General features: G+C 36.2%; 2 protein-coding genes across 3 annotated transcripts; both read right to left on the bottom strand.

Moving 5' to 3' along the window:
- Window positions 1–1,102: 1,102 nt before the first annotated feature.
- On the bottom strand, window positions 1,103–7,193 carry LOC110891528. Of its 2 annotated transcripts, none has more exons than XM_022139232.2 (16): window positions 6,883–7,192; window positions 4,800–4,994; window positions 4,568–4,642; window positions 4,325–4,492; window positions 3,972–4,138; window positions 3,681–3,896; window positions 3,407–3,533; window positions 3,111–3,299; window positions 2,924–3,010; window positions 2,699–2,835; window positions 2,376–2,495; window positions 2,061–2,286; window positions 1,884–1,943; window positions 1,624–1,797; window positions 1,406–1,515; window positions 1,103–1,333 (listed from the first exon to the last, which is right to left on the bottom strand). In XM_022139232.2, the coding sequence occupies exons 1-16, from the start codon at window positions 7,057–7,059 to the stop codon at window positions 1,162–1,164; spliced, it is 2,400 nt and encodes a 799-aa protein (XP_021994924.1). In that variant the 5' UTR covers window positions 7,060–7,192; the 3' UTR covers window positions 1,103–1,161. The 2 variants fall into 2 exon arrangements, with proteins under 2 accessions (XP_021994924.1, XP_035836300.1); XM_035980407.1 differs by having other exon boundaries at window positions 1,106–1,333; window positions 4,568–4,633; window positions 6,883–7,193.
- A 1,873-nt stretch (window positions 7,194–9,066) lies between these two features.
- On the bottom strand, window positions 9,067–13,610 carry LOC110891527 (probable protein phosphatase 2C 42). The gene is made up of 4 exons (XM_022139231.2): window positions 12,870–13,610; window positions 11,376–11,746; window positions 10,455–10,691; window positions 9,067–9,501 (listed from the first exon to the last, which is right to left on the bottom strand). Exons 1-4 carry the CDS (start codon window positions 13,186–13,188, stop codon window positions 9,283–9,285), a joined length of 1,146 nt encoding a protein of 381 aa, XP_021994923.1. The 5' UTR covers window positions 13,189–13,610; the 3' UTR covers window positions 9,067–9,282.
- Between the last annotated feature and the right edge of the window lie 8,664 nt (window positions 13,611–22,274).

The following is a 22,274-nucleotide window of genomic DNA, read 5'->3' as shown; positions in this document are numbered from 1 at the left end:
TTCTGTGAATTTCCTGCATCAATTCATTGAATTTCCTTTTTCAATTCACTGAATTTCGTTCGCCATAATAGCGAATTTTTAGGGTCAATACGTACATGGGTGTTGGTAAGAAATTCTTGTTGACGTTCTCTTCTTTCATAATCATTAGTTCATTTAGTTAAAATATAAAACAGAAACAGTTGATAGTTTTGTTACCGATCATGAACTTCATTACTACATATGCTGTTAGTTCTTATTATAAAGCTGCTGAAGTGCTGATCATGATCTTCATTACTACGCTACTAGTTGTTGTTAATAGCAAAAGTTAAAAAACTGAAATAGTGTAGATGCTGGTAAAAAAACAGATCTTTTGACTTCTTATTATAAAGTTGTTGATCATGAATTACTACATCTTTGTTATACAGTCAGTCTATGTATCATTTCTATGTATTAGTATAAAAAAAACTAACAGCTTTGAAACAGTCTATGTATTATAAAAACAACTGTATAACAACTGTACAATCTCTCTTTTTTTTTTTAAAGAAAGCAATTTTTAACCAACCCGACACGACCCGAAACCCGTTCTGACCCGACAAAATTGCCCCTGATGTACAATCTCTCTTTTTTTTAAAAGAAAGCAATTTTTAACTGACCCGACCCGAAACCCGTTCCGACCCGGACCCGTTTCGACCCGAACCAAAACAACCCTTTTTTGTAATTGACCCGTTTTGACCCATGACTCGAACCGACCCGTTTGCCAGGTCTAGATGAGAGGAATGGTGAGTTGGTGACAACAACACCATAGTGTGATGGTTAGAACTTAGAAGAGTTGGGTTTGGTTTTGTTTTCTCTACATTCACAATGGTTAGAACAATGGTGTTTCGTATCATCTTGTTGGTATGCCTGCCCGGTGACCAAACAAAAACATCATCATTTTTCTTCTTATAAAAACAGAATGCATCAGTTTTGATTTTGCTCATGAATTGGCATGGCATTGCATTGCATTGCAGATACCCCCCCTCCAACATTAATTTCTTTTCTTTAGTCTTTTAGCCAGAATGTCAACTTCCATAGGAAGCAGGACAAAAACATAGGCACTACACAAACACATATACTATGATCATTCATCACAACACAACCACCCATGCATCAAATTTTATTAAACTGTTGGGGTGTAATCGATCACTTGACAAGACATGAAAAGAAAATGACAACAAAATACGCAAAGAAACCTGCAAGAAGAATCACTGCATAAAACAGACTTTGATTAGACGACGACATTGTTGTTTGAATATACTCGATACTGCAACATTTCATCCGTTCCCTTTCATTCTCCAGTACATGATCAACATACCTGCACATGCATGTTTATATTATATTATATTCCCACATTAATAAAAACAACTCATATATCCAACAAACTTACTGCTGTGTCAGAATCGAGGTTTCAAGAATATCGCTACTGTTCATGTATGCCTCTTGTAGCCGATGATCATACAAAAGAGAAGATAAATCTACAAGCTCTTCTTCAAGGCTCTGTCATTCATTCAACAACAAAATTACAAAGTATACGTATGTTACTTTCTAATTTGTATCTATGGTAGGTATTACATGATATTATTAATATATTATTATGTAACTCACATCCAAGTATGTCTCAAGACGGTCAACTAGCTCATGAGGAAAAGGTTCAGGTAAATTGGTTTCTTTTTTGTACAACTTTTCGAGCCATAGTTGAGCGCTCGTCTTGTTCTTCTTACCCTTCACTGGTTCCCCAAGAGGGGTTCTAAGAAACTCCCCAGCAAAAGCTTCAACAGACTACAAGCAATCAGATTAAATAATTAAGCATCTTGCAATAAAAAGGAAAAAAAAAGGCACCAACCAATGCATATTTAATTATTTACCTTTGATATCTCTCGAATCTTATGAAGAGCAGAATCTACACGTGCATATATTGTATTTCGCTGTTGCCAAACGTACCAAAGGATAAAGGCATAATTCTTATAGTTTACCATGAAATTTTAATGATAATCAGTCTATATATTCACATGGAATATGAGAAAATTAAGTTAGTCTATTACCAATGCAGCATCCCGAAGTAGTTGACTAAGCTTGGAAACGTTAGAAAATGGTCCAAATGGATGGCAACCAGCTGCAAGGAGCCAATTTACGACAGGTCTTTCATGAATATGAGAAACCCTTTCATATGGTGCACTCAATCCACCCACAACAGAAGCTAATCCCGCCACTATTTGACGCTGCACTTCTGATGGAAAAACATGTATTTTTTCTGTTTCTGAGACGTAACTGTGCAATGAATTATTAAAATTATTATAACGAGTTGAAGGAAAACCGCCATAACAAGGTATCATTAATTCATTATATATATGCTTTACCTTAAAGGTATCTTTTCAGTTCCATGCTCAAGTACAATAACAACATCATTACTTGTCCACAAAAGGCTTTCGTCTTCCATCATAAGGTGTGGATCCACACCAGCTAATGATAAAACAAAGCTGCAAAACTAATTTATTTTTATGGATTTTATATACCAAAGGAAAAAAAATGAAGCAAACATCAATATGAAGGACGTCTTCTTGTGTAACATGCATGCTTCTTTTTTGTTTACGTACTAATTTCCAGTTATAATATGAAACATATATAGGAGATTCTATTTAATATGTAACAGAAAACATAATATTTTCAATTTTACACTTACACAGGAACCACTCTCGTTCCATAAGTCCGCTGCAGGTCCCCTAGTTTCTTCTGCACTTTTTTATTTTTCTGTCTCCTCGTTTTAGAGTTGTAAGGTTTGTGCTTCAGATATGAATCAGCTGGACCATCCATCCATGCCTGGGGAAAATAAAATTACTGTTTATTAGAAAATTAAATTACTGTTGAAAGCCCAAAGCATAAAGTATCTTAATTTAGAGTTAGTTACCTGGCGCATAAAAAATTTATTAGAAAGCGATGGATCCGAGACCTCAAGTAACCCAGCAGCTAGTACATCAGCAGATCTGTCCATTTCCTACCATGCATAATAACTCAAAATCAAGCAATGTACTTAAAACTTATTCTTCAGTTTTCTGTCACATGAAAAACGGCATGTGTAAGGAAATGAAATGGACCTCTTTAAGGATGGCACCATCCAAATACATCTTTGTGTGCACATGGAAACGTCCGTCCTTCTTGGTTTCCTGCAGGGAATGACCGCGCATGGCTTTCGAAACAGCAATTGCCAATTTTTCGTGAAGATGTAATGAATGTGAACCCGCTACAGTCACGACTTCTTCTCCCTTGTGCACCATGCTCTTAACCTGGAAAAGAACAACAGAAACCATAACACAAAACAAAATATATATAGTTGTAATACACCGGTCCATACGTAATGAATAAATTATTAACTTCTAGAGGAAAAACTCACCTCATCCTCAATGGCTTGAATATCTATACTGCAGTTGTGGCCTTTTTCCATGATGTTATAATGATTGTGATTTTGTAGGAAGATGATTGGTACAAGTAACCTCATTGCTAGATCTACAGTTACAAACCTGCTCAATCCACCAAATTATTAACAAAACTATTTCGTCAATATGTGCAAGTTCACTGTCAAACATTAACAAGGTAGGAGAGCCTATACGGTATCAACATATATAATCGACAAGTTAACAATATAAGTCTAGCATTTATATATAGACCTGACATCTGGAGAAACTAGATGCTGAGTTATGATCCCAATCAAGGCAGCAAGTTGGCCCACAAAGTTGTCACGTGTGGTAAACTTGTCAGCAGTGGAGCCTTTAGGATACAACACATTCCTCAAGCGTGGTATGGTTTTTGGACTAACACTTCCCTCTTCTGTTTCAAGTCTCCCGTATGTGCATGGGCCCGCTGAGATATCAACTACCACAAACCTGGATACAAGATCAAATCCGATTCAAAGGTCGATGGACAGAAGATATATGTGAAAATAAATTTAATTATTATACCTGCCAGAAGCAAGCCAAATTTGAGATGCTCCACCTCCATTATAACGGTAACGATAAATGTAACCACCCTCTTGTTTCTTAATATCTTCTTCAGTTAATCTACTAGCTGGTTTTCCATACATTAAACTATCAAGATCAATATCCTTGTTCCTAGGATCCATTCTAACCTGTAAATTAAACAAGAACAAAACATGGCATAATAATTAGATGAATATAGAAACAGCAGCAGGTGACAATGTACATTCATAACATAACTAAAAGGCATGGCCGAAATGAAGTATGAAGATGAGGGTAGCTAGAAGAAGTTGTATAAGATAAATAGTGCATAAAAAATGAAAGATAATCAGGGATACTTTATCAAAATTGGCGATAAATATTGCAGATGGAACAGGTCTGTCAATCTCTTGAGCAGAATATCCAAATTTCTCATAGTAAAACAGGTAGGAATATAACTTCTGAAATTCAGGCTCTACAGCTGCCGCGTCAATCTCGAATGCTGGTACTTCCCTTCCAAAATCAGCCTAAAACATGCAAATTAGTAGAAATTAATATTTGGCATAACGCACTATAAAACTCCAACAAGATTACTCACTTACCTCTCTGGCAGTACCAGCAGGAACCATGGCTGCTTTTAGAGCCTTTTCTAATGCTATCACGTCTGGCTGTGCAGCCTGTTAGTAAGTAGTAAAAAGAAAAACGCAACGATAACAAGATATACAGTAAAGAGGTCATTAATCACCTAACTTTCATGACATAATTTACAGAAATACATCATAATAAGTGTACATCCATCCCCTAGAAGCAATTAATTACGTAAAAAGAGCTTACTGGGACTGCATTAAACACCATGTGATGCTCAATATCTAGGGGCTCGCCGGTCTCCAAACACGAGGGCCTGTGAGTAGGGAAGCTAAGTTGAAGAAAGTCTTGCAACTTTTGAGAATCTAGTGAGTATCTATAGCCTCCATCTCCGCTAAAACCTATGAGGATAACATTTACTTCAAGCGGAACTTGAAAGGGAACCTGCATCAAAGTTCCAGAATAAGAGAATGAAAACGATGAAGGCGTCTGTTTACTATTAACTTTAGGAATGCATAGACCACACATATAGACCATAGTTATCGTAGAAAGTAGAATGGGAAGCATCAAAAATAAAGAAAAAAACAATATGTTTTGGCGCCTTTGATGTTGAACCTGATGCACATTCAATTCTCGGACACAATGAAATGTTGTGAAAACTGAACTGGGGAGTGAGGCTCCAATTGTTAACAGGTGATGTTTAGACACAGATTTTATCGTGTCTTAAAACATGTGGACCTGTTTAAGACACGAAACCTGTTAAGAAGGTGTCGTTTTGTGTCTGAAATTGCCAGCCTAGGCTCCATAAAGCACAAAAGAATACAAACTATTTTTCCAAATTATTGAATTTCTTGTTAGAAAAATAACCACTGCTTGAAAAACCACTGATTGGAAACCACTGATCAGTTTGATAAACTACTGATCAGTTTGTCTAACTACTGATGAACTTAACTACTGATCAGTTTCAGCACTGATCAGTCTAACCGCTGATCAACCACTGTCGGTTGAAGCAGTGGCAAGATGAAACAGAACCACTGATCAGAACAGTGGTTAGAAAGGTTGCAAAATTAGAAGTATAAAAGAAACAGTAAACGATTTAACCGGGCTTGTGTTTGACACAATTCCCTTAAACAGATTCGCCGTCTGTTCCCAGGGTACGCCGGTTCGAAACAGCACCGAGCGCTGCCGGACTTGAACACTTGCCTGAAAGAAAACTGGAGAATGCTGTAGAGAGAAAGATAAGAGACTGTTGATTTCGGTGTGTCTAAACTGAACGAAAAGGTTCGGTTTTATAGCCATAAAATTGTAACTGTGTTCTCAACATCATTGCAGCATATTAAAAGACCAGACTAATGGTCATTATTGCAATTATTGTATCAGTTTTAAAACTGAAACATAATGATCATTAAAAGAAATCATAACAGTCTAGAAACTGAAAAGAATGATCATAATTAAAAACGAGAATAACAGTTACGAGTCTGTGCAAAAACTGGCCTCACGCGGGCCCGGGTTTTCGGAGCTGCATTCGTGTCCGCAGGACGTGCGGGCACGCACGAGTTCAACCAAATTCCAGCTCCGAAACTCAAATTTTTTGCACCCCCCTTGCGCACGCGCGGGTAGGACTTGTGGTAAAACATGTCATAAGACTACAATTGCTTGGAGAAGCTTTTGCCTTATAAATTGCCTTTTCTTTTGTTCCCACACCAATGTGGGACAAGGTGGTTTTACCACTTGAGACTTTCCATTCACACCAAACTTCCAACATTTCTGGCCTCATGTATTTCATTCAGAGATTTTAACTTTTTTTTTGGACGGCTAACTAAATCACCGGATAAGCATCATGAGATGTGCCCTCAATCGAGCAAATGCATCCCCTCCTCCATAATGGTCAGAGTTGGATGCATACCCGATCCGCCAAGCCACTAGTTCCGGGAAAACCCGCCCGCCTGAAGGCCCACTGTGGTAAAACCCGGTTCGGCTCGGTTTTGAACTGGCGACCTCCAGAGAGGCCTAGTATTGTCACCACTAATGTAAGTGATGCTAGTGGGACCTCAAGGAAAGAAACCAAGTGATAGACCAACTTGTAAGGAGTTTTAATGAGAAGTAAAAATATGAATCTATGTAATGAGAGTGGAAAATATCTGATAAGATGCACATGATCTCTCTCCATATAGATTAATTAGTGACCTAAATAAATAAATAAAGGCCTCTTCTTTGTATGCATAGTGATATGATTCATAGAGACGTGCTATATATATATGGTTTGAATAAATGAATGTATTTATTAATTATTAACAATAGTGTACGTAGTGTGGTTAGTAATTATAATTACCTGGGCCCTCGAATGGAGCATATGATGAACATCAGATCGGACAATATCCTTGACATCTTGGAAAGCACTGTGGTGCCATTGAGGATGACCGGGATCTCTTCTGTAAGCTTTTGATGATGATTCTGAAACTCTCACTCTCAGAATTACACATAATAATAAGAAGAACGACGACCACATTATTTAAACCCTAATTATTATGATTCTTTCTTTCTGATTGATTTGAAACATCACTCGATCGGTCACCTGCATGGGAGTGAGTGAGTTAGTGATTCTTGCAACACTATTAGACCATGTGTAGTGGTAATGTGTTATAATGCCTCCACCATGGGGCATTATCCGACATGTGGCGTCCTAGTCAGCGAAGGGGCATTATAGCAAAAGTGGCGTAGTGGGGCATTATGCCAATAACCCTTTTCCAATCATTAAACAAGAAAAAAAAAAGACAAAAGTTGCTGCTGAATCAAAAAAGCAAACAGTCCCATTGGTTTAGTCAAAAAAGGTGGGTCATTATTCCAATGTCAGACACATGTGGGTAGCTCATTGGCGGGTCAACCATTCCTTAAACCAAATTGAGCGTTTTAAATAAAACGCCACCAACCAATTTTTCCAAAAAAAACGCCGGGTAACGCCCTATGTAGTGGGAGGAGGGGCGTTTTGGGGCGTTATTTTTCAATTTTTTTTAAAAATCACGCCCCACTACACATGGTCTTACTATTAATTTATTTATTTATTGTTATTATTTATAGAAATATTATAAATTGTATATAAACTACTGTCACGTTGCGGCTTGGGGGGGGGGGGATAGTGCACGGTCCTCCCAATCGCCGGAGTGATCCCACTCCGGGAGCCGCTACCCGACCAAGCTAGCTCCCCTTGCCGAGTTCTTACCCTGGGCGACATAGGCGCAAAACCATAAAAAAATAGGGTAATGGAAAAACATCAAAGGGGGCAGGCATTACATACATGACTTAATATAAAAAAGACGAAACCTTTGCGAACTTGTACCATTGCTGTGGCAAGGCCAGTTATAAATTCAAAAACTTATATCAGATATGAAACCATTAAAAAAGAATTAACATCGAAACGTTCATAAGAAAGGGTTTGGTGGAGTAGCGGTAGCATATGCTATAAGACTATGTGTTGTCAATTAACTAAACCACTACCACATCACCACCATGTAGGAAATTGATTGGTTAGATTGCAATGAGGTCCGCCTTCTCTCCCACTTTCTACCTCATTAGCATCGCCATAGGAATGGCAATAAATGTCAATGAAGCCCCACTAACAAGACGGCACGGTGTTTAACGCGCCCATGCTAACTTGGCATGAGGTGTTAATCGACAACACTCCATACACCCGAGTGAAATTTGAGTGGAAGCACCAGCTTTACATTTTATGATTATAATAATGTTGAAGGTAAGCTTGAGATATTAATTTTCTATATGGATATTTGACCTGAAATTTAAGGTTTGACGACTGATGTGCAGCAATAATATAGCTGTAACAAATAGGTAGTCCGGAACAATTTTGTAATTAGAAAACAAGTTTTTTTTTTTGGATTGGCGGTATTTTATTCAAAAAGTAGAGGACTCAAGCAAGATGCTCAAGCCATGTACAATATAGAGAGATTAAAAACACAAGGTACTGTTACATTGGAAAGCTACTAAAATTGGACTTTCATTTTTCCCAGCCGAGCTTTTGGCATCCAGCCCTTGTGACCCATAGAAAAGTCGCCGCCTTTATTTCTCCGATTGGTGCGAGCCCCCTTTTTCCTTTGAATATTGCTTTGTTCCTGATCATCCATATTGTCCAGCATGTGGCGACGAGTACTAGGTATACCACCCTTCTCGTTTGTTTAGATAAGTTGTAGATTTTGATATTGTTATGTATCAAAGTATTGAGCGAATTATAGAGAAGGCCAAAAGAGAAGAGGAAATTATCTCAAATCATCGCTACTCTTCTCATTCATCTACTGGTTACTTAAACTAGACATGTTCACAATAACCCCATATACTACTCTACAATTACACTTCAAGTCCCTCTATTATTTAACACCTAACAGGTATATTCCGCAGTTCAAAGACATGTAGTCCCGAATAATTTTGTAATTAGAATCATAAAAGTAACTATTACAAAGTCGTTCTACGTAGTATGCAATTGGCAAAAAAAGAAATTGCAGAATGATTTATGGTAAGATGATAATGATGAAGAAGATGATAACATAATGATATTACAAACAAGTTATGATTCAAGAACATTCATCCATCCATCAGATGTTTCGGTCTTTGTATTTATGGCCTCATTTAAATTAATGATAAAATAAAAACTCTATAGATAATAGAATAGAATAGAATCGAATCCTTGGTTGTCGAGTGAATCTGAATCTGAATCTGAGTGTGATTAGTGTTCCAGCGCGCTTCGAAGAGAGACATTCTGTGACGCGCCCCCGCCGCCTCCTTTACATATTTGATCATAATTTAGAAACAATACAATTACAGTTATATCATCGTGGAAGTGACGCCGCACGCGCTTGTCGATCTTCTTCAGATCAGAATATCTCATTTCTCGCTTTTTTGCAGCTTCCTGTAGAGCCGCTTTCACTAGCCTCTTTGCTATTCCCTGCAAACATCATCTCCATCAGTACGACCAACTACACACATGCAACTAATTCTATGAACCACATAACCATAAGCGTTTAACAACTACATGCTTCATGCAGAACAGGTTGCTGGTTCTAGCAGATAATCATGCCAATGCAGAGACGGTCAAACCACATGAGCAGGGAAACAAAATATACTTCTCTACTTGTATATAATGGCACTCACAAATAACACCCGTTGCGTAAAAGAGACTGTTGGACAATTGACAGTACCAGTACCAGTGCCTGTCCTAAATATATACTGCTCTAGTGGTAATACATCTTTGACCTTCATAGTCAAACTTGTATTTCCAAAGTTAGATGTATTCATTTTCGATATATCAAGTTCTTTTACAATTTTTTTAAAACGGATTCATTTTCTATTATGCTAATTGTACTTAATGATGTAGTTGCAAATTCAAGTGCTCTTGGAACTTATATGATATTAGAATTAAGATGATCATATCATATAGTATCCGTCATATATAGATATAAATTTAAACCAACAGTTTCAGTATACTGTATATTAGCCTAAAAGGTTTAATATACTTGAAACAAACCATATCCAGATGACAATGAATATAGCATTTTAGGTATCATGCACGATGAATACTTAAAACACTATTGACCAAAAGACAGCCAGACAAATGACATAACTGCCCTTGCTTGTTTCTTTAGCATGATACAAACGTGTGTTATATGTGTGTACATAAGAATTTAAGATAAGATGTGACGCGATAATTCTTATATTTGCATTACTTGTTTACTAAACATAGACCACATAACGTTACATGATCAGAAACACAACTAGTCGTACCAGTATCCTGTAAAATGCAGTTAATATGAATAATTACCCAAAACTGAAAAATATAACATAGCCAAAGAGTGTAAAAATAAAAACATAAAGGAGAAGAGAAAGGGAAGAATGTCTTACGGAGCGTGGATTATTGTGAACAATCTCCACAGCTTCTTCATTGCTCAAGTGTTCCCATAAACCATCAGAGGCAAATATAAGAAAAGAATCATTCGGGTGGATCTCATGAGTAAGGATTGTGGGAGTAGCAGACAAAATAGGCATAACCGTTGCTTCAGGAAGTCGAAACTTTTGTGCAATTGAGTCAGTATTGTATTCTGCATGTTTCATATAAACATCCCCAATGGACTTCGAAACCTGCACCACATCCAATTCTTCAATCAATATTCTACTCAATCTGTGTCGTATTTTATATAAACTCGCAACGGTTGTCACTATCTAAGCAATTAATGCGGTAAAAAATCGGATATCAGTCAACGACCGATATTTGAGATGTCGGTAATCGCGGTGGGATATCGGTAATTTTAATATCATGCAAAATTTATATATATAGCAATTTAACACTAACAATTCAGTATACTCTCCTACCATTAACAAATTAACCTTTTGCAACTTGCAAAACACTTACAGTTGTAGCAAGTAGGAACTGATTAAGACTTAAAACAAGTTAACAATTAAAACTTAAACCACTAATAGCAACAATAAGAAGAAAGACGAATTGTAGAACTAAGAAGAAAGGTACTGATATCAGGAAAATCGGTGATATATCGGTCAATATCGCCGATAATATCAGTACCGATATTTGGCACCGATATCTCACCAGGGGACCGATATATCCCAATATATCGGTGATATATCACGATATTAACTACATAGGTCACCATAAAAGATTTGGAGTCAATTAAGATTCCATTTAATTGTATACACATGCATCCCGACTTTGTATTTAGTTGAGCACAAAATCAAATCTTTATGAAAAAACCAAGAATACATACATACACTGATAACATGCATAATTCCAAAAAAAAAACTAGAAATAACCTGAATAATGCCTTTGACCCTCCAGACCCCATGCTTCATGGCAACGATATCTGGATCATGTGGGTGTAAATTTTTCAACTCATGTCTAACCTCCTCAAGATTTGCATTATGCTCTGACGACAGTTGAATAGCCGCCATACCACCCGTGCTACCAACTTTCTTACCAAGAACAGCACGAGAATCTCCAAGATTTGCAATAAAAAGAGTTTGCTGATATATTACTCCAACTAAGCAACACGATCCAACGGTTGCAATGCTAGGGCGTGTATTAAATGACTCAGATACAAGAGCAGTGAATCCATCCTCTGTTTGAAGAAACGCTCTTCTTATCGTCTCCGGGGTCACGACACCGTAATGCTCGGCAGATATTGCTGCATAAACACCAAACCTAAGAACAATGACATAAGAACTTTTACTTTTTTACACTCAAACCCTAGAGGCAGCAATTTCTACCTGTTTGCATGTAAAACTTAGCTAAAAATGGATTGTGCTGGTTAAAAAGATGAAAAATTAGTTAATGTGTACTCAAATAGTTATAACAAGCTTTATGTTTTATTTAGTAATGATACAGTTTTTAGTAACGTAGGTTCCGTGGTTGTTTTGAATACATTAAATAAAGAAATAGACAAAACGTGTTGGTGGGTCGGCTGGCTGACCTGTTATGACGTGCACATGAATAAATGTTCTGAACCAAACAGCCAAACCCGTTTAGAACCTTTACACATCCAGCCTGACCCGTCCATTTTGGCACATCTAATAAAACCCAACTTAAAGCCCCAATGTTCACTAGATTCTCGTGCTAGCTCAGTTTCTCGCCCGCCTCTCATAAAAAAAAGAATGTTCATTTGCAGTGTACTCGAACTAACAAAGCTTGTGTTATTTCAGTTGTCACATCACTGCTAACGGTAGTCATGCTTACTAATAAATATCAATATTTTGTAACGGTTGCTAATGGATAAATAAGTATATTCCAAAATCTTTGCATTTAAGAGTTAAATTTTAACAATTCAAACCGAATTAGTTACGTCAAAAAGCAGGCGTCATCTAACAACGCACACCTTCAAATCATATAAAACTTTTTCCTATATTTTGGGATAGAAAAAGACCAACTTTTCGACTCAATCACTCACCAAACATCCATACCTGCATCAACTTTCTGTATGTAGCTCATTAATAACTTCTTAGGGCAATGAATATATACTATAATCCAAACCAATATTCGCAGTTAAGAGGTGTTTGCATATAATTTTTTCTTTAAAACCAAACATACACTTAGTAGTGTTTGGCTAAGCTACTTGTGTTTATTAATGCTATCAAATGATCAGTTTTGAACAACCACTTTTATACTATCAAACTCAGATTATTAAATGTCATGGTATCATTTTCAAAATGCATATCAACCTCACAGATTGTGATCTTTGTTATATTCGTTAAAATTGTAGTCCAGGTGAATTATAACCAATATACCAACAAACAAACAAAGTAACTACAAACCTTGAAAATTCCTGAACAAATTATCGCAAACGTAACGAGCCACATCCGGCCCACCATGACCATCATAGACCCCAACAAATGTCCCGAAGGAACCCGACTCAATCTGGCTCTGGTCCTCAAGCACCTGGTTAGCCTGAACTACCGCCATAGAATACTCACCACCACCATATTTCCCAATATCTCTAAACCACAACAACCCATCTTTCTCAAAGTCAACGCCATCACCATTCCCAGCAGCAACAGCACCCGGGTTTTCGCTACTGTCGCCCTTGAATGGCTTCCAACACACAGAAAGCAGATTCATGAACCCTTCTGACATACCACATTGCTTGCACAAAATCCCCCAAAAGTTGACAACTTTTACCAAAATTAACAAATGGGTTTGCTCAAAGTATCAAACTTTTTCTCGATAATAAGAAAATACCCAAATAAAAAAGATTCAAAATTGAGCAATACCCGAATCAAAAGACGGGCTTTAATCTCCAAGAAAAAAAAAAAAGATATTAGATTCGTATGCAAATCTGGGTAACGAAAAATTGTGTTTGGGGATTGGGGAAAAGGGTTAATTGAAAAGAAAAGAAATTGAAATGAATATCATGGTGGAACCCTAATGATGATAATAAGAAAGGGGTGAGGAAGACGAATTGATTGAATTGTGTTTTGTGTGTGTTGTGTTGGGGGCGAAGTGAAGGGGGGTGGTGGTGGTTTCAATGTTTCTCCATCTTTCCGGTTTCCTGTTTACGCGTTTTTTTACGCACGACCATTAATTCTATTCAACTTCTTTGCACGTGGGGGGTTTTCTAGTCATTTCTCTAAACCTTAGGGTCTATTTATGTTCATCCTTTTTTCTCTCCTATATGAGAATGAGATGATGATTGTTTACTTTTACAAGCTACAATTTTCTTCTTTTTGGCAAAAATGTCACTTGATTTATTTATACATAAACAATCAAAACAATTTTTAACTGCAAATTTGGATCACTACGGGCACCACTAAAGTATCATTATGCCATCAGCTATCACATGATCATATCCATTTTCATTAGACTATGATGCTTATACATCAAGTCAAGAGGAAACCCAATAAATTTGAGAAAACTTTCATAGTGAGAATCTAACTCAAGACCTAATGGTCGCTAAGCCTTATTACACCCCTAAGATACCAGTAGCCTACAACACCATGGGCTAAATAAGCAAAACATGTATCGTAAAATCTCACTTATTGTAGATTTATTGATAGAATCTAAAAGTATGATGTGAACAAATATTTTTTCTACACAAGAGATAGAGATATTGTGTAGTTCTAATTTTTTTTCTTTTGATATGTATAGTATAGTAATCCAAAATATAAACCGTGGTTAATGGAATCAAAGTACTAACCCTATAAAAAATCATAATAATGATAGTGGTAACGAAAAAAGGTAGCTAAGTATAGTAGCAACAGATAAGAAATAAAAGAGAGACAACACTAAAGCAAAATTAAGGCTAACGAAAAATAACGATAAGGTAAATAAAAGTGTATAAGAAACTAAGACATCAAGACAAATATAAAACAAATCTATAGATATCATACACTCATAAAATCAAATCTAACATGAATTTGATTTATATATGTATGAGATAAAAAGTCAAAAAGAAGTTTTATGTAATTAAATATTAAGTGTTGTATTTGTAACAACTTATATAACGAACCAACACAGATGGCTTATCCTATCTAGCTTAACTTATAATCATGTGAGAACATATTAATTATTTGATGATTCTCCTTCGAAGTTGTCGATAACTTTTCTTACAGGCTAACTCACACACCCTCTATTCTATCACATTTGTTCACAATATATCACATTTTGTTACCGTTTCTATCACATTTGTTCACAATATATCACATCTTGTTACCGTTGGACCATAAGTCATCTAGTAGTTATAGTCTTGTAGATAAATACTTATAAATGTAGGATGAAACTGATTATGAGGTCAGCGAACACCGGTACATGGTTCATAACATTTTGCCTCGTCATGGGTTTGGGCGAAGATGGTTACCATTGGTCTTGATTTAGTGTTTCCAGTGGCCGGTAGCTGAGATATGGGAGAGAGTGTTTTTGCGCGACAGAGAAGTACAAATTACAGACACAAAGACTCATAGAGAGATTTGGAGATCGAGAGTGGTGTTGCCTTGCTAGCCCAATAACCTACATCACTCAGGGGTCGATAATGAACCCAGTTCTAGCCATCTTGCCAGCATCAAGCTCCTTGAGTACCTTTACATTGTTTTTGTATTGATTTATTGTTATTTTTATGTGAACGAAATGACTAAAATTATTTTTTAGAGTAGAAACAAGATGATTAAAATTATATAATTTTGATGAGGGAAAGATTCCACAAATTATTGTACCCAAAAATAGTAATATGTTTGAGACGCTTTCCATGAGAATTGGACCTTGCATCCTTCCATCTTGTGTCATTTGGTTGTGATTCTTTGTACATGTAGGGTCAAACGTTAGCTGGCAAATCTTCATATTAAAATGTTTTGTTATGAAATAAAAAAATGTAATTGATGAGAAAATAGACATTTTAATGCCTGGTGTCATATGTTGGCATCCGGGAATGGGGTCGCTAGTTAGCTACTCCTCCACACACGTACAACACAAGGAGGTCTAACAAGAAACATTTTTTGTTTCATGTCTTTCATCTACATAATTATAATAAGCTTATTAAGTTTCACTTGTTTTTGTCATGTTTTAACGTGATTCAATGAAGTTTTGTATCACCATTTATTTAGATAATCATCACATCAATGGATTAAAGTTTACAACTATAGCTTATGTCGTCTGCACCAACTAATAATATTTTAGAGGTAACTGTCATTTTTGTCCCTATAGTTTGTCCAATTTTGCCAGTTTTGGCCGAATTTCAAATTTGTATCATTTATATCCTTGACATTCTTGAAACATGTCAGTTCTGTCTAAAAAAAATATGAATTAACTGCTATTTTCATCCATGTGGTTTCTCCGGTTATTCGATTCAACCTTAGTTTTTTGGACGGAATTGGCATGTTTCAAGAATGTCAAGGATGGAAATGGTACAAATTTGAAATTTGGTCTGAATTAGTATAATTGAACAAAACACTAGGATGAAAATAACATTTAACTCAATATTTTAGTTACTTTTTAACAACTTTCATTTGGCTTTACTTTGTCTACTACTCTACTTGTTTTCTTTTATATTGTTTAAGCTCGTTATTTTAGTTTGTTAGTATTGAACATATAAATAAATGTGGAGCTGATTGCCAAAAGTTTGATGACAATAAATGTTTTTTCTATAATGATATAAATAAATTAGTGCTCTAGTGGTGACCACGAGTATTTAAGTTCCACCTATGGTGGGTCCGGGTGAGTTTCCCTATCTAGGTCTCAAGTTCGAGTCTGTGTGATAGGGGTTTCTTATTGAGGGGTTTAAATTGGAGATCTATTGTGCGAGGGGGCTCTCTAGCGCGGACCTGATTAAGACAACTTATGATAGACCTCCCGACATTCACAACTTATGATAGACCTCCCGACATTCACGAATAATTCACACCTTTCAAAAAAAAAACTAAATTTAAATACCGAAAATCTTTATTCTAATTAAGAAATATTACTAGTTTTGAGTTGTAGTGAATATTGATTTGGCAGCTGGGTACAACTTTTTGGCAGAGGTCAGGCTATAGGGTGTGATCATGACTCTCATGATCATCATGACTTTCACGATCATTATGACTCTCCACGTCAGTGTCATGCCACCCACCTCTAATCTACCATTCAAAACCACTACCCTAAGGGTGTGGTCATGACCCAAACCACCATCCCCTTATTATTATTTTTTTAATTTATATTTGTCTAAAGAAAAAGGAAATGATTTCTTAAAAAATGGAAAGGAGGACCATGGTTGCCATGGTTTAATCCATGCAAACCATGGTGGATCAGGCAAGGGGGTGGTATAGCCTTGCTTTCATGTTCCTATGTGACGAATCATGTCCTAACCATTACTCCACGCCATTTAGCCTCATATATCGGGGACGTGTTACAACTTTGGAAACATGTCTTCGAATAAGATTTAACTTAATTACATGTGTATGTATACATGTGTGTTTTTCTATAGTTATAAACTAATATCAAAATCAAGATTTCTCTATAACCACCTTCTTATTATTACCTTCTCATTTTCCCATTTCCTTAGTACGTACCCTAATTAGTCTTAGATTTTAAAAGACGAACTAGAAACAACACACCTAAGTAAAGAAAGGGTATTCGAATCTGTGAGAGAAAAGAGAGAATATGTTTATGTGTGGTTTGATTTGCTTCTCCAAAATAATCGATTATGTTATGATTATCTCATGTGTGGGAAAATGACTCGTGAGAAGTCATACCCCGATTACCGATCAATAGGGGCGAGATCAAGAGAATGATAAATCAAGTATCTGCATGAAGAGCGTTCGTCTAGCGATGAGGTAGCTCTAGATGGGCTTAAGGTAAATCAAGGGTGGAGAATGGTCATACCTTAGGGTCCAATCATCGTTAGAGACATCAATTTGTTGTCGCAGAAACTAGAGAGGGGTGTATGTTTTCTCAAAGTTTCGTTAATTGTAACACCTCGAAAATTTGTGTTCAATAAATAAACGACACGTGTCACATACGACAAAAGCATTATAAACCCGGATTTAGATAAAGATGTATGGCAGGATTTTTAAACACGTCGACATGTTAATTTATACCTCTGAACGACTTCATTATAAATCCCAAGACCCTAACATGATTAATAAACATCTAGTATACCTTTAATCCGGTGATTACTAATAATAATGGATGTCCAAATTTGCAAGAATGGATCCTATGAAAATGATGCTCAATAAAACCTTCGTTTGTGAATACTATCATTGTTCAACCCAATAATATTGCAAGATAGGTAGACACAACTGATCAAGCATGGGTAAAAAGGCCTCATACTGACATTTTCCTGGCTCAAAATAATGCTATGCAAGTTGCCTGTTCAATGCATGAAAGGTTGATTTTTTTCCTGGCTCAAAATAATGCTATGCAACTTGCCTGTTCAATGCATGAAAGGTTAATTTTTTTACCTTCTGGCAAAGGCTTACGGACCGTAAAGGTCCTGCCTTACGGTCCGTAAGGGGTGCCCAGCGACAGCAGCTTGGCTGTTGGCTGTTATAAACGTTTAACCGACTTAGTAAGATATTTTCAGCAACATGGGCGACCCCTAATAGTTCCTAGGCACTAGGAAACACTTGTAAATGATCTGGGATCAATGATAGACCTAATTGTCATGATATCAATGGATTAAGAACACTATATAAAGCCACATTGTTGCAACATTGTGTTCATTCCTTCCTTCCGCATTTGTGGAGCTTTCTGGAGCACAAGTGCCTTCTCTAAGCTTTCCTAATCGTGCATAGGACTTCAGTAAGTATGCTTGACCTTTCTTAGTTGAGTTTTTACTTAGTTTTAGCTTAAAAGTCAAACCGTCATAATTAACGGTTGACTTAACGATTAATCATTAATGGTCCAGTGATTAATCGAATCAAAGGTAGTTATAAGTTGGAAATTATGTGGGCATTAAACCCTCAAAAGGGCACCCTCTGATTCCCACTCTAACTAGATCAAATGTCGGGTCAAAGTTGTTTGGAAAAAGTCAACAGGAGCTTAATTTTTGAATTAACATGTAATTAACAATGTAGAAGGCTTGTAACCTATTTTATCACTCACATAACTTGATAATAAGTATAAGAACTGGTCTAAGCTTGTTTGATCCGACAATTTTCTGTTTTAACCCGGTTCGGAACCGAAAGTCGCAAAACTTTGACTTTTGCTTTGACTTCAGTTCTGACCCGATTTAGTATGACTTAGAAATGCCTTAGGACTCCCTTAGGACCAGGTTACATGATGGTATAACCCTCTATGGCTGGTTCGTTGTTTGTCCAAGTCATTTGCACATTTCTGTTAAATGCTTAAATGTTGACCATAATGCCCTTTTGATCACAAAACGAGAATTTTGGGAATGTGAGAGAGCAAAAATCTTTGTTACTGATTTATAAACATGTCCCTAAAGTTTCATAGCAGTTCGAGGTCCAGAATAGGAGTTATGCTAAATAGCGCAATTAAGAAACTTTTGTTAATTAAACGGCGCACTTAGCATAAAGCCTATCTGAAACCCAATTTTGACACCAAGCCTTTTACACACTGATGTAATATAATATTTTGAGATTTTTAAAGATTTTTAATTATTTTTAACCTGCTCATAACCTAAGGTTATGACCTTGATTCGGTAAATACCGAATATACCCTTTTCGGACATAAAATGAGTTCTACATAGTATTTTGACGCCAATCCAATTGATACTGATTATAAATAATAAATAAAGTATTTTGAACTATATAACCTGATCAGAAAACTCAGATTTCCTGTATAACCCGGAAATCGCTTAAAATAGCTTTTTACGCGTATTAAACGCCTAGTATAGCTTTAAAACCATTTTGTCATATAAAGACTTATTACCTACTGATGTAATTGGTTAAAGTAAGTGGTTTTACTGATTAGTTCAGACCCGAACATCAGAATTATAAATAATCTCGTTTATAGTCTTTAAAATGACCAAAATACCCCTACGGGGCTTGTATTAAGATTAAACTCGTTTTGGGCATAATGGAAGGTATCCTACTGATATCACAACCTATTTAGGGCATATTAGCTTAGGAAACCTGTAAATGACTCTCATGGTTACCCGTTACGCTTTCTGCGCGTTCGGTTCGGTTTATGTAACTAGTTTACATAAATTAGCCGAAATGGGTCAAACCTTATCGTTTTTATCTCAAAATCCAGAAGGTGTTTAGTTTACCCATATTATACAAGTCTTTAAACTTGTCGAGACTAAAACACATACTATTCCGGTCTTCGCCTAATCGTGCGTTCGAATCGTATCCTTCGTTAAAACTAACCGGTCTAAGCTTAGGCTTAATTAAAGACCCGTTAGGATTCTAATAGGTTATTATAAACCTTCGTTCCAGAATAGGAGACCCGGTAAAAGCTACCAGCACTTGCTATTTGTGATTGATACTTGCAAAGGTAAATACTTTTAACTTATTTTCCCTTATACGGGCTTGGGGTACGGTATATAGCATACCGCTTGGTCCGGCATTGAATCTTTAATCGAATAGAGATTAGATCATTGATATGCTTTGTTTTGAAATGTTTTGTTTGCTTAAAGCCATTGGGGGGTTAATGACCATGTCCCGGATATCCTTGGCATCATCTTACGAGATGGCCACGACCTGAGCACGGGGTGTAGGCGTACACCCGTCAGTGCATAAATAAATAAGTAATGTGGTGTGTCTATTGATCTTTAACCCGGACTATGGTACGGGCTACTGAACGCATAAGAAACATGAAATTCCTTTACAAGTATTATATTAAAATAATTATCCCAAGTTACAAAAGTTTGTGCCACGTGCATTCAAATCAATTTTATTAAACCTTTTTCAAAAGTGTCGGTTGAATGTATTTACCAGTGTAAACTGACGTATTGTCCCAAAAAGGTTAAGTGCAGGTACTATGCGAACTAGGCTGGATTTCTCCTAGCGTCCACAATAAGTCTCGCAAGCTTGGATGTCAACTGTTGAACAATATTTCCTATTTATTTTTGATCCCCTGTGGATTATTTTCAACTGTTTGTGATACATGATATTACAATAATATTCGGTTGAAATATATCTATCTTTTGTTTCCGCTGTGCATTTAAATATTGTGTTGTTTGACTGTAATGTTACCAACTACGTCACGATAATCCCCCACCGGGCCCACCGGTGAAACGTGTGAATATCGGGGTGTGACATTAATAATAATGCAAGTGATGTAAAGAGTTTAAGGGTTAGAATGACAATAACTTTTCATAGGATTCAAGTGGATGTTAACTAATCCACACCACTTGTTCTTCCCGATTCTCCAATCGAAAGTTGCTCTATTAAATGTTTCTCCTAAACATAAAAGATCACCATACACCAATCATTTCACTAAACAAATGTAAGGATCACCTCATATAACGTCTCACTAGATCAAAGTAGTGATTACCTTCTTCGTTTCACTAATCTCAAATTTTCAGTATGTAGTGATCACCTCTCTCTCTCACAAATCACTAATAAATGTAGTGATAATCATAGTGATCACCAAACAATTACAACACAAGAATGGAAAGATGAAATTTGCAGCACAAATCTTCTTTTTTGCTCGTTGATCTTTGATCTTCAATCTCTTTTCAATATAATGTTTGAATATCAAGAAAAATAGAGAGATAACTGTTAGATATCTATATAATATAATATATGAAAATGATTTGGAACACATGGCATGTTTTAGTGTAAGCTGTCACACCCGCTCGTCGCGGAAGCGCTGGGTGTGAGCTTAGATCAGTTCTCATTGCATTCGATAAAGTAAACATGCTATATGATTAAAGCAAACCAAGAATGTCATTGCCAAACATAGAATCAAACCACGTCACAAATTGTATGTATTGTTTACAAATCCCAAATGTATAAGTTTCACAAAATATATTTCATGAATATGTAGTTTTTCATGAATCGATGTTTTGGCTACTATATTTCCGCAAAGAGGCGACATATAGAGGGCAAATCCTCCAAAAGGTGGTATCCTTCTTGTTTTTACGATCCTTGTGTCCATGCTTGAACTTACTTTCCTGAAATATATGTAAGTTAAAAGGTCAACAAAAGTTGGTGAATTAATATGTTTTGTTTAATATCAAATGAATCTTTAAAACATTTGAAAATGCTTGTATTGAAAACCCGGTATTTGTTAATCATTAATATTTTTGCAAGGACATTAATATATGTGCCGACATAGGAAACAAGCAAACCTAGACGATGTATTGTCGATTCCCATCGACTTTGGACACAAAAGCACTTTTTAGGGTCTCACAGACCAAGAGTGGAGCTCGCCAAAACTCAATAGATCTACCACTTTTGTTCCTTGGTCTGTATCTGTGATTAATGGCTACTTGTGTATTCTAAACTATGCGCACATGATCTATGGTTATTTCATTGCCTAGCTTATCGTACCATTAGTAACCTATGCGTACTATAATGGTATTATAATAATTACACAAAAACTTAACAATTTTTTAACGGGAGTTAGTATTAGAACTCAAATTTATTATAAAATGAAAAACTTGTAAATCAAACGTACAACTTTCTAAGATTAGAAGATTGTAATTAAACTATACGAACTACTTGTATTAGTAATACTAATTATTTTTAATAATTATTAATGAAACATGGAAACAAAACCTTGATGGCCCCTATTGTTAAGTCGTAATTTCCCATTAAGTCAACAACAAAAATACTCATTTC

This window comes from Helianthus annuus, chromosome 11 (genome assembly GCF_002127325.2).
Source record: "Helianthus annuus cultivar XRQ/B chromosome 11, HanXRQr2.0-SUNRISE, whole genome shotgun sequence".
Classification (NCBI taxonomy): Eukaryota; Viridiplantae; Streptophyta; class Magnoliopsida; order Asterales; family Asteraceae; genus Helianthus; species Helianthus annuus.
The sequence above is the reverse complement of the archived record's forward strand: the minus strand, read 5'-3'. Positions and strand labels throughout refer to the sequence as shown.

Coding starts and splice junctions, on each gene's coding strand:
- LOC110891528 (XM_022139232.2), bottom strand. CDS start 7,059: ATGTGGTCGTCGTTCTTCTTATTATTATGTGTAATTCTGAGAGTGAGA. Junction 4,643..4,799: donor TGGTGTTTAATGCAGTCCCA/GTAAGCTCTTTT, acceptor ACTTACTAACAG/GCTGCACAGCCAGACGTGAT. Junction 1,798..1,883: donor AGATTCGAGAGATATCAAAG/GTAAATAATTAA, acceptor GATTGCTTGTAG/TCTGTTGAAGCTTTTGCTGG.
- LOC110891527 (XM_022139231.2), bottom strand. CDS start 13,188: ATGTCAGAAGGGTTCATGAATCTGCTTTCTGTGTGTTGGAAGCCATTC. Junction 10,692..11,375: donor GGGTCAAAGGCATTATTCAG/GTTATTTCTAGT, acceptor GATGTGGTGCAG/GTTTCGAAGTCCATTGGGGA. Junction 9,502..10,454: donor TTCACAATAATCCACGCTCC/GTAAGACATTCT, acceptor TGATGTTTGCAG/GGAATAGCAAAGAGGCTAGT.